Source organism: Mustela erminea, chromosome 2 (genome assembly GCF_009829155.1).
Source record: "Mustela erminea isolate mMusErm1 chromosome 2, mMusErm1.Pri, whole genome shotgun sequence".
In the NCBI taxonomy this organism is placed as follows: Eukaryota; Metazoa; Chordata; class Mammalia; order Carnivora; family Mustelidae; genus Mustela; species Mustela erminea.
Window position 1 is genome coordinate 53,469,426 of NC_045615.1, and position 12,228 is coordinate 53,481,653.

At 34.9% G+C, this 12,228-nt stretch overlaps 1 protein-coding gene across 15 annotated transcripts in view; it reads left to right on the top strand.

Moving 5' to 3' along the window:
• Nucleotides 1-12,228, top strand: part of PDLIM5 (PDZ and LIM domain 5) — a 205,313-nt gene that overhangs the window by 119,109 nt on the left and 73,976 nt on the right. For 7 of the 15 annotated variants that reach the window (XM_032332916.1, XM_032332919.1, XM_032332922.1 and 4 more), the window contains 3 exons: nucleotides 5,766-5,783; nucleotides 6,040-6,212; nucleotides 6,580-6,616. In XM_032332916.1, the coding sequence (XP_032188807.1) occupies nucleotides 5,766-5,783; nucleotides 6,040-6,212; nucleotides 6,580-6,616 (228 nt within the window). Of the gene's footprint in view, nucleotides 1-2,722; nucleotides 2,738-5,765; nucleotides 5,784-6,039; nucleotides 6,213-6,579; nucleotides 6,617-7,167; nucleotides 8,286-12,228 lie in introns of those variants that run through there. The other 8 variants (XM_032332918.1, XM_032332920.1, XM_032332923.1 and 5 more) reach the window with 4 other exon arrangements.

Genomic DNA, 12,228 nt, shown 5'->3' on the forward strand with positions numbered 1-12,228 from the left:
TGGAAGTTTTAGACCTCTACATGTACAGTTGTGTGACTCTAGATACAAAGTTTATACATACCTTTCGACATTAGCTAAGAGAGGTAGTTAGTGGCTTATTAAATGACATAGGTAGTTGGCATAGACATTGGGAATCACTGTGGAATACCCTTAAAACCTTGCTTTTGTGTCTGTTGGTCTTGATGGTACACTGGCTGGTGATTAATAGCCTTAAAAATAGATAAAAATCACATTAGATAATAAATTAATTTTGTGTTATGATTAGTCTGAGCATGTGCTGAAATGTATCATCACAATGTAGATTAGAATTGAAAATACATAATATTAAACTATTTTAGGCATACCAGAGAATTAATGATCAAATTATTAGAACAACTTTATTCCAGTGTGGCTGTGGTCTCACTAATTGAATAGTTCCATGTTCCATACCCTTAGGAATATGGTACACCATGGTACTAGTGAAAGATCGCCAAGCCCTAATTTATTATTTAAATTCTTATACACAAAAATTTTGACTAGTTTTTAGAGTCCATAATAAACAATTTCACTTATAAAGGGGAAAAATTGTGCCTTGGAAAAATAAATATAAGCATGTAGGTTAAATATATGTATTTTTAAATTCAGGATTCAGATTCATTAATTTATTAGATATTACTGTCCATTGTGCTAGGTGTTTAGAGTGGATTATGTGATTTAATTCTCATTCAGACTTTGAACACTGAGAGGTACTTAATTTTCTCAAGTCATGCATTTGTAAGTGATTAAGATTCAAGCTTAGGTTTTTCTGAAGCCAGTTTGACATGCCTTCCTCTGCATTACCTGACTGTGATCCTGTTCTGTTACTTTGAACTAGTATTTGTTTTGAAATGGGTTGAAGCAGTATAAATGAATAATGTGCATAAACTACAGTTGGGTTTGATAGTACTTTTTTTGTTTTTAGTATCAGTTAGGGGATCTACCCTAAAAACAAATTTGTGTGTGGTTTTCAGAGTGTCTTTACATAAATTAAACTTACTGCCCTTATAAGAATTCTGAAAGAAAAAGAAATTATAACCATTTCACTGTTTGTAGTAAAGAGGGGCTTCTGTAGATTTCACCTTGTCCAGAGCAGAGGGCAAGTGGCAGCATAGTCAGGGTATGGAGCCAGGTCTTCTCATTGTCACATTAGCACAAATGCCATTGCAGTGTATGATGCTCCATTCCACCTGGGCACATTTTCTGAAATGCTTGGAAATATTCATTTGATGTATACAAATTGGCATCTTTAGGTCGAAACCAATCTAGTCTCCATTTGTTGCCACTTACTACGCAATAGAACCAGTTCCCTCCCAACTTCATGTTGATACAAAACTTTCCCCCCTGAACTTAAAAATGTTTAACTATGTATCTAAAATTCTGTTCAGGGGAGGTTATTTTGAAAAACTGTTTCTCTGCTATTTAAAATCATAAGGCAGAGGAGAATATGCTTTGGGTCATGGCTACAGCAGAGTACATATCAATAAATGCTGAGATCAGCATACTCCTGCATCCCACCCCCCTTCAGTGAAACTCAGCCCTCTGTAGAGTTTATGAAACTGACTTTGATATATATCCAGGAAATACAGCTACACTGAGCAGTGTTAATATTAAAACTGTCATGAGGTCATAATGAATTGCTAGTTACTCTGACTAAGCTTCATTTCAGGATTGGTTCAGCAGTGTGTTGGCAAACTATGTACAGTTTATACTTCAGTCTTCTCTGTCCATAATGGTGTATAAATATATTTGTCTTTAATGATTCTACAATTAAGAGGCTGTGTGAATGAATTATGTTTTGAGATCTTCCTTCTTTAAATGTTATTAGTGTAGTTCCTTCACTATATCATATTAGGCATGCCTTTTTGAGTAATAAAAAATAATAGAAAATGAAAGCATGAATTCCTATGAATCAGTATCAGACTTACTGGGATTTGCTTGTGAATAAGCGTGATAATGACAGACAGAGGAGAGTATGAAAATTAAGTGGTACCCCATTATTTATGACCCAGTATGCTTCCTATATTTTCCGTCATAATCACATTTTTTTAAAACTAAGAGAAAAATCAAATAGCATGTTATTTCTTTGTAGTATCTGTTTCAGGATAATTTTTTTTGGCTTTTTATGTTTTTATCTTACTCCAAGTTAACATACAGTTTCAGGTGTACAATATAGTGATTTTGGCAAGGGATTAAGTTTTTATTTTAATGATTCAGGATAATTTTTGTGAGATTGCATTTGCTATTAATACATACTTCACATGTTATGTGAGTGAAAGACTTTCTCTGATTTTAAGTGTTTCTAAAATGTTCTGTTTCTACATCTTACATCCAGTAATTATTTTATTCTCTCCCTTTTGTTAGGAACATAATAGAAATTTGGATTCATGCTAAAATGAAATAAATAAACCTAGAGATCTTTTTAAATAGTGAATCTTTCTCTGTTAACATATAACAGAATTTTGACTAATATTTGTTCATTTTTGTTTGTGTTTACATGTTTATTTTGAAGCATGGTGTTTATGTGTAATATCTTCATGTAAATTCATTGTTTTGAATTTCATTATTTCATTTTTTATTTTCTTTTTTTCTATCCCCCCCCCCATTTTTTTTTTGCCTCCTATTTGTCCATTTTCCATTATCCTGGGAACATCAATGTCTTCTCTACTCTGTTACATATTTCTTGTGTGTATTATTCTTCCTTCAGTAACCCTGGCACTGTGTAAGTACCTAATCAATGGTTCCTTTTGTAATTTCATCATTGTCTCTAACTTTCCATCTTACTTTCAATTTAATACCACCAGCAAACTTGGTTAATGTCTTCTCCATGCAAGAATTTTCAAATTTGTTAAGGGACTTAGGAAACATGTTTTTCATACTAAGGAATTTCTTCTAAATCAGTGGGTGTGTATTCCACTTTGGCGGTGGGAAAAATCAGTAAGCTGCCCCTTCAAAGAGATAAGTATTGTAGACCGTGTATACTGGAGTTAGAGACATAGTTTTGGTCTCTCTTGTTTAGTATTTTTTTAAAAATATGAATAAAGTTGCTAATTGTGAGTATCTGTATTTTGAAATAAATTATTTGCTTTTGATAGTTAAATTAATGTTCTATCTCAAATATATTTTAAAAAAATAAAATCATTGAGATGACTCTCTTCTTTATCACAGCCATCAGAGTTTAGAGTATCAGAGCCAGAAAAGCTAAGTGAATGTTTAGAAACTTCATATCACTTAACACAGGGCCTTAAGCTGTGGTGAATATCAGAGATTCAGAGGTGTACCATGCTTTTTCCAAGTATGTTGTGGCTAAAACGTATTCTTAAGTGGTGTCATTTTATTTTTCCCAGTGTACTTATTCTTAGCTTGACACCACTGTTTTGTATTTTTACAGACCAAACCTTTTGTAGAAAATAAAATAGTCTTATAGTTGAAATTGGCACCATTTAAGAGTAAACTGCATTCAGTAATTACAGAGAAATTTAAACTTTAAGTTTAGTAGCTAAATATGAAGTTTTTCAAGTAATTGCATAAGGTCTTTACCTTATGTCTGTTTCTTGTCTGTTTAGGAAATTATATCTTCTAAATGTAGTGTGTTTATGAAGTACTCTGTGTATTCTGATTTTTAAAAAATTCTCTCTTTTTTTTTTTTTTAAGATTTCATTTATTTATTTGACAGAGAGAGATCACAAGTAGACAGAGAGACAGGCAGAGAGTGGGGGGGAAGCAGGCTCCCTGCTGAGCAGAGAGCCTGATGCGGGCCTCAATCCCAGGACCCCGGAATCACGACCTGAGCTTAAGGCAGAGGCTTAACCCACTGAGCCACCTAGGTGCCCCCTAAAACCCTCTTTTAAAAAAGATTGGGTTTTTAGTGAAGTAATTAATATCAGATATTTCACTTTTGGAATCTTAAAATTTTACTATAAGCTATAAATATTTTGTATGTAAATATTATTTACTCTGTTATTTTTCAAGATTTATTTATTTGCGTAAAAGAGAGTTCATGGGGATGGGACAGTGGGAGAGAATCTCAAGCAGATTCCCACTGAGCGCAGAGCCCCAACATGGCTCAGTCTCATGACCCATGATACTGTGACCTGAACCCAAGTGGAAACCAAGGGTGGGACACTTAACACTTAACCGCTGAGCCAACCGAGGCACCCTTCTCTTCTTTATATATTCCGATGATCCATAGTCTTTTTAAAAAATATTTTATTTATTTATTTGACAGACAAGAGATCACAAGTAGATAGAGAGGCAGACAGAGGGAGAGAGGAGGAAGCAGGCTCCCTGACAAGCAGAGTGCCTGATCCCGGACTTGATTCCAGGACCCTGAGACCCCGAGACCATGACCTGAGCTGAAGGGAGAGGCTTACCCCACTGAGCCACCCAGGCACCCCTGATGACCCATAGCCTTAAAACATGCATTTCAAATAATGTTTTTAGTGATCATAAAAGAAGCCATTATGTAATCATTACTGTGTATTAGGTACTTTAGAGAACACTTTACATATATTATTGATCTTATTTATTCCTCAAAACAACTCTTTAAGGTAAATGCAGTCCCTTTTCCTCTGATGGGGAGAAGTTAAATGACTTGCACAAAACAGCTGCTAAGTGAAGGATGTCATGCTTGAAACTATTACTTGTCTGTTTTTAAAGCCAGTGTTGATGTTAATCCTATCATATTGTTCATTGGGCAAGAACACTTCTAGTATACCAAAACAGTTTTAGGAATGTAACTTTTAAAATGACGGCAGTCCAGCGGCATTCTGATAGTACTGTGAATTTGTAGCAAGGAGTTACACCCAGGAGGTTTACACTCACATCTGATACTCTTTCAGCACTTTCTCTGCTTGGATCTTACGGCAATAGTCTGCTAGTCCAGACTTAGGCTCCTTTATCTCTCCTGGAATTAGACTTATAGCTTCCAAAAGTTTGAGTTTGTCCTGTTTTGATGGGGAGGGAGAAGAGAACAGGGTATTCATTATGTTAGCAGATCTTAGGCCAAAGTATTAATGTATTTAATAAATTCCTTAATGTTTATGCTTTGTTAATAGAAAAATGAATGTTCTTAGCAAACTCATAGTTCTTGAATTCTGTAGTTTACAATCCCTTTCACACATATTATTTCATTTAATGCTTAGAGCAGTGCCACTTTGTATTTGATATACTCATGTATAAATGAAAAGAAAAAGGCTCAGTGAGGTTGGCTTGTCCAGAAGTCACACATCTATAAAGTCATAGAGCCAAGATTTACATCTTGGTGTTTTGATAAATTTATTGGTTTCCCATATACCACAGCTCTTATTCCCTACACTGACCCTGCACATAACTTTATTTAGAATGATGGGTATCTACACATGAATGAGAAAGCCATAGAAAGTAACAGTTCTGACCCTTTTCAAAATTATGTTTGGAATTACTGACTTAGCCTATACTAAACCATTCCCGGGAATTACTGACTTAGCCTGTGTTGAACCAGTTCCCAGGAGTAGTGAAGATACATTCCTTTAATTTTGTGAAAGCCAGTACATTTTGGGAATATGTTGATATTTAATGGTGGTTGCAAATATAGTCCATAGCTGTGTTTAGTGAAGCATAAGATAGGTAGAAGAACAATACATGTAATTAGAAAAAAATTTTTTTAACTGTGGACTTTGCAGTTCTCATTATTTTCCTTCTTTTCTTATTCTTTTCCTTTTCTTTATGCTGGAATCTCTCTTCTGCTGCCTTCTTCTGTCCATTAAAAGGAGAACCCCACCTAAACGGTAAACTTTCTTTTGGATAGATACTTATATTATTTTATGTTAGCATATAAATGTCTTTTTTTTTTTTTTACTAGTTTCAGAAAAAGTCTATTACAGCAGGGCATCTTTTTAAAAAATCAAGGCTGAGCTCACTAGGAAAAGCAAAAGATATATTAAAAAAAAAGCAGTGATATTAAATGTGTAAATTATAATTAATTTGGTAGAGGATATTTTATCCTTAACATGATTTAAAAATTTGTAATTCTTTCCTTCCTAGCCCACCAAGAAAACACATTGTGGAGCGCAATACGGAGTTTTATCACATACCAACTCATAGTGATGCCAGCAAGAAGAGACTGATTGAGGACACTGAAGATTGGCGTCCACGGACTGGAACGACTCAGTCTCGTTCTTTCCGAATCCTCGCCCAGATCACTGGAACTGAGCATCGTAAGTGAATACCTAGGGATTGTAATATACAAATGTTCTTTGGCATAGAGAATAGCATTTAGACAGATGGGTAATTATTGGAAAACAGTAATTTTCCTGAGGCAGTTTGCTTTTAAATTATGCCATGCATAATATGGTTCACGTACATAAGCTAGCCCAGGAGAATTGCATTGGAAAGTGGAGCAGTAGTAGCAGCAGTAGTAGTGCTGACAGTAGTACATAGTCAATGACAGCATGACGTGGGATGTTTTTTATTGTCTCTGCACAGCTTGACCATTTGATAGTGACTGGTACAGGTAATTGTTCAAATGATTTTTCAAGTTAAAAAAAAGTCAACTAATGTTGGATATTACTTATTATATTTCAGTGAAAGAATCGGACACTGAAAATACAAAGAAGGCAAAGTAAGTTGGCCATTTCTTTGGTTGATTGGAATGCTTTCCTTTACATGAATGATCTCGCTTTATTTTTTCACATTTTCCAGTGTAGTGGTATGGCTTTTTGTCTTTGTAACTAGAAGCTAAGCATTTAACTTTGGTATCTTTGGTGGGACTTAACTGTGGGATTTAAAGACGTAGAGATTTTTGAGTTAGTAGATACCATCTGCATTTCATGCAAGGTTAATTTCCTTTCGTATTGAAAAAAGTGGGCAGAGGAGTATATTTGGGAGTGCTTTGCTAACGCTATGGGTCTTCGTGAGTGAGTTGGTGTTGTCTTGTAGAAATTTTGTTTTTGGGCATAAAAATGGGTTTCCAAGAGGGCTCTATGTATTAATTTCTGTGTTTATAAAAATGCTCTACCCTTAAAATCTTTGCTATTAAATAAAATAGTTATGTAAAATTAAACTTTTAAAAAGCATGTTTTCTGCATGATGAACTAAGTGTAGAAACTTTCTCTTTCTTATGACTGTTCTATCACTTTTCTTTTCTTTTCTTTTCTTTTTGTTTTTCCACAGGGAAAAGATACCCCTTCACGTCTTTAGTCCCAAATACACAAAATTACGTGACTGGCACCATGAAGTTTCAGCACGTGCTCTTAACGTACAGTGATTTATGAGTCTTGCCCCCCAAGCAACCAGCACATAACCTTTTCATTCACTTTTTCTTTTTTTCCAACCTCACAGCAAAATCTGTATTAAATTTGCCTTACGAAAAAATAGAATCTTTTCTATACTTTTCTAACCATTTCCTGCAGTTGTAAAAAAGAGGAAGATTAACTTGTTTTGTGCTAGTTGGTAGCTAACAAATCTTAAACCAGGAGAGTAAAGTAAGGGAATCTGATCTGTTCAGTGGTCTTATATCTGTTTCCATTGTAGTAATGTTGGAAGAGGAACTCTATTTGAAGTTGAATTTGGTTGGTTGTGTAAAGCAGAGGCAGATGAGCAAATAATATTCTCATCTAATTTTGAAAATACACCCTTCATGTTACTACCTTTCCCAAGATTACTTTTAAATTCATTATTACATAATGTTCAAAGTGGGTTGTAAATTATCCTAAGTAAGCAAATAGGAGGAGGCAAGATAAAACAGAGAAGACTTTATTAGAATAGAGTTTATTGTAGATTTGGGTATTTTTTAAAGCAGGTATTATTTCAGGATGGCTATGAAGAGAAGGAGGCCCAGATTTGGCACCTAAAAAAGGGAAGAAGAGAATTCTGCCCCTATTTGCAGTGGGGAAATTAAGTGTTCTTTTAGTCTGGTTAGCTTCAAAAATCCCATTTTCTACCAAAAGAAATATTTTCAAACTGGTGGATGTTCTTAGGGTATAAACAACTTCAAGGCATTAACTAGTAAGAAATAGAAAAGATAACTTTGTTTTGTTTTTAAATGAACATAAAATAAATTATAAATGATTCTTTATGTGACATCAGAAATATTTTACTTAGTGATATAAACTATTGTGTGTTGCTGCTATTCTTAGGAAACTATATTTTGGGCAATACATGCAAGCTAATATCTGACCAGATATGCTTTCTGTTTTGTAAAATAATGTATTATACGTTAGTTCTAAATTCAGTAATAAATGCATTTTGAAATTTGGAAAAGTACTGTAATAAAGTTGCCTTTAACTTAGCTTTGTAATTGTTTTCTGTTTCCCTGAAACCAGTAACAGTGCTCTCCCGGACTTGTTACACTATCACTTGGACAAAATAAATAATTCTCTGGACATTTCATTTGCAAGACATTTTTAATTTTGCAAGGCTGCTAGAATGAGTGTGGAGTATGACAAAGGCCCATTTTTTTTTCTGAATTGTCATGTTATTTGACATAATACCTTATGTGAGTGACATAGAAAATTAGATTGTTGCACAACATAACATTTGTCTTTGTGGAAAATGATTACTGGGGGATTTTGCCTGCATTCAAGGCATTTAAAAATTAACTTATATTATTATTACTACTATTTTTCTTATAAATGAGGTCTACTACACCCAGTGTGAGGTTCAAACTCACAGCCCTGAGATCAGGTGTTGCATACTCTACTGACTGGGCCAGCCAGGTGCTCCCGTTCAAGACATTTTTATTTTTCTGCGTTTTTTTTTTTTTTTCACTTGGATGTCACCATAGACTAGAACAACTACCTGGTAATTTGGAGAAACTAACATTAATTTCAGTTAATGTTTGATTACTATCTAAAATTTTGTACACAAAATGTATTTAAAGATCTAGGATTTATCTGTGCTTATTTCCACTGTACTTTGTAATTTAGTAAGGTTTCCCTCTTCTACTGTATCAGATACTGCTTGTGGCTTTATGATCCTGACATCAATCCATTATTACTGTGTCTATGGCCTCTGTAAGAAAATATTCTTTCTTAGCCCAGGCTTTCCTATACCTAATAGTTCTCATCCATCTAAAAAGATGATATTTGAAAGTAGATGGCATGAAATTCTCATGAAAATAAGCGGTAGGGTAGAGTAAACAAAATATTTCCCACCATGCACCAAATTTCTAGAGTAACTATGTAGTTGAGAGAGAGAGAGAGCTACTAGAATGAGAATTTTAGGTAAATAAAAGACTTTCTCCCTAGTAAAGACAAGTGAACATGTATAGAACTTAATAAGATGTAATAAGTACAGTTGAAAATAAGAATTTAGTACCTCCCTGATTAAAAATAAAGTACTTAATATCTCATTGAAAGCATTTACTAAGGTAAGTAGAGTGATCTATAGCTGAGTATGAGTACAAGTGTTCAGCCTGGATCACAAAAGACATTCCATTTGACCCCGTCAGAGGTTGAATTCCTGTGTTCAATTAATCTTCTGAGACATCTTATATTCCTAGTTTAAAAGCTAGCCAAATATTGTAAAAGTTCCTTGCAAAAATATTATTCTAAGTCTAGTGACCTAATTTATAGCTTGTTTTTGTTTGTCTCTCTTATACAGACTTTCTTTATTATAAGCTTGTTTTTAATGTAGAATTTGAAAGTTAAGAATTTTCAACGTTTTTGCAAGGTTTTACCAATTAGAAAATGGAATGTCTCCCGCAAAGCGAATATTTTTGTTACCTTGAAAAATTTATTATTTATGGAAACAAATACTCATTTTATACAGTCTTATGCCATTTAAGATGCCCATTAGGAAGACTCAGATAAAAATATTGTAGAGAATTTTTTTTTTAAGATTTTATTTATTTATTTGGCAGACAGAGATCATAAGTAGGCAGAGAAGCAGGCAGAGAGAGAAGGAAGCAGACTCCCTGCTGAGCAGAGAGCCTGATGCGGGGCTCGATCCCACGACCCTGGAGTAATGACCTGAGCTGAAGGTAGAGGCTTTAACCCACTGAGCCACCCAGGTGCCCCTGTAGAGAACTTATTTAATAAAAATTATGATATTAAGATAGAGAGTAACTGTCCCGTGTTATATTCAGATTTATTCAGAAATTTGTGTGAATTGATTTCCCCAGATTAAAAATCTCATAATTTTTTGCATCTCTGATTCATATTTAAAATCCTATAAATCAGAAATATCCATTTGTTGTCTGAGTTATTCTTCTATGTGAAATAATTACTTAAATGCCAGGCACAGATATGTACTAGGAGTTAAATAATGAGTAGCAGATAAATGCATAAACAAGGTGATCTGAGGTAAATAAATTAGTATAAAGGAAATGTGGCCCACACATGGAGGGATTTGTGGACCTCTGAGGAGATAACCTTAATGCTATCACCTGAGAGAGGAAGAGGAGTCAGCCATGCGATGACTTTGGGTCTCTGTTCAAGGCAGATGAAGTGAGTGTGGAAACCCTGAGGTGAAAAGGAACATGGCAAGTATACAGAACAGAACAGAAGGGGCAGTATAGCCAAAATACAGTATATGATAGGAAGCATGATTTAAAGAGGTAATATGTATATTTGTATCTTCTATTTCCCATATTATCCACAGCATTTTGAATGGGAAGTTGTCTTCGATCTAACCACTTTCAAGAAGAATTTAAAAATGAAGAACTAAGGAGGTTTATTAAAATTTTATCGAAGCTAAATAAAGTACATTCATTTACTTAGTGTTGCTCTTGGCGTAGTTATCGTTTTTATGCTTTTCCCATTAGACCCAATGAAGACTTATGAAAAGGAGGCATCATTATAGTATATGTTGGTAATGCATTAGTAGAGATCAAAATGCCCTGTAAAACACACATAAAGACATTTATAAACAACACCTCTAATGTGTAGAAATTAGACATAAAGTACCTTCATTCATAATTTAGGGATGACTTTGAAAGCTTAGTTCTGTCCATAAAAACATATCAAGAATTGTTTGAACTCATTCCTTGTTTGTCCCATTCAAGAAAAATACTTAAACCAAGTAAATATTTCCTTGTTCATTCTTTCCAAAAGAGATGTCATTAATACAGAATGATAAGCAAGGAATGATAACTTCTGAGTTTGAGACTCAGATTCACAACTCATAAGTTTCTGCCCCTGAGTTTCCCACTTCTTTAAAATAAGGAAGTTTTTCAGTGGTGGACACTGAAGCCCTTCCAGATATCACCTCAGTGCAGGACTTGATACCACTGTTGGGGTGTGTGTGTGTGTGTAGGGGGCAGATAGCCTTCAGGGGTCAGCCCCTTCACATGTCACCTCAGCAGCAGATGCCCTTCCTCCAAAGCGACAGTTCATGAGCTGACTGGAGGGGTGTAAGGCTGAAGTGAAAAGCCCCTGACCATTTCAGCCTCTGTAGAGATAACCTGGCTCTTGTAGATTCCAGCTTGGTCCTCAGTTGTGTGGATTCTTCTCATTTCTTCATCTCCCCATCATTTTCTCTGTCTTTGTCACTTCTAATCCCTTCTCCTTGAATTTTCAACCCAGATCACAAACAGCATTTAGGGAAACCCTTAAAATGAAAGATCATGTTCGTGCAGCCAGCAAGGTATATGGAAGCTGAAAAGAGGTCACATTACTTCTCTTGCCTTGAGTAAAGGATGTTTTTTAGGTAATTGCAAAGAAGCATTCTGGGAGTAATGAGTTGGTAAAGCAATTTAGAAATCAGATGTAGTCAAGGCTATATGAATGAATCAATGAAAAGCTTCAAAGTGGAAAATTAGGATGAACTCTGAGTAAATGTAATAAACTCTTGTAACTGACAAGCAGCACTTAACAAAATATTACTATGATTTTGTATGTTACAAATTTTCCATATGCAGCATTTTAGAATAAACTGTATTAGCCATTTACTCAGTCACTTAATACATTTTATTTGAACACATCTGCTGTTTTCTTCACATCCATAAAAGTTTACTTTCTGTTTTCTCTTGGGGGAGTTGCCGCTGAGTAGCAGCATAGTAGGAAATGTGTAGGGGGAAAATACAGATCTTACAGGGCCAGGAGGATGCTAGTGGGGGCTAAGGATGCTAAACATCTTGTAATGCTCTGAATAATTTCACAGAATGAAGTGTGATCCTGCCCCAAATGCCCGTGGTGTGCCAGTGAGAATGACTGGGCTGAGGGCAAATCCTCCCTCTTCCAAGATACCCTTATTCCTTCCTACAGTTCCAGCCACACAGACTCACCCACATGT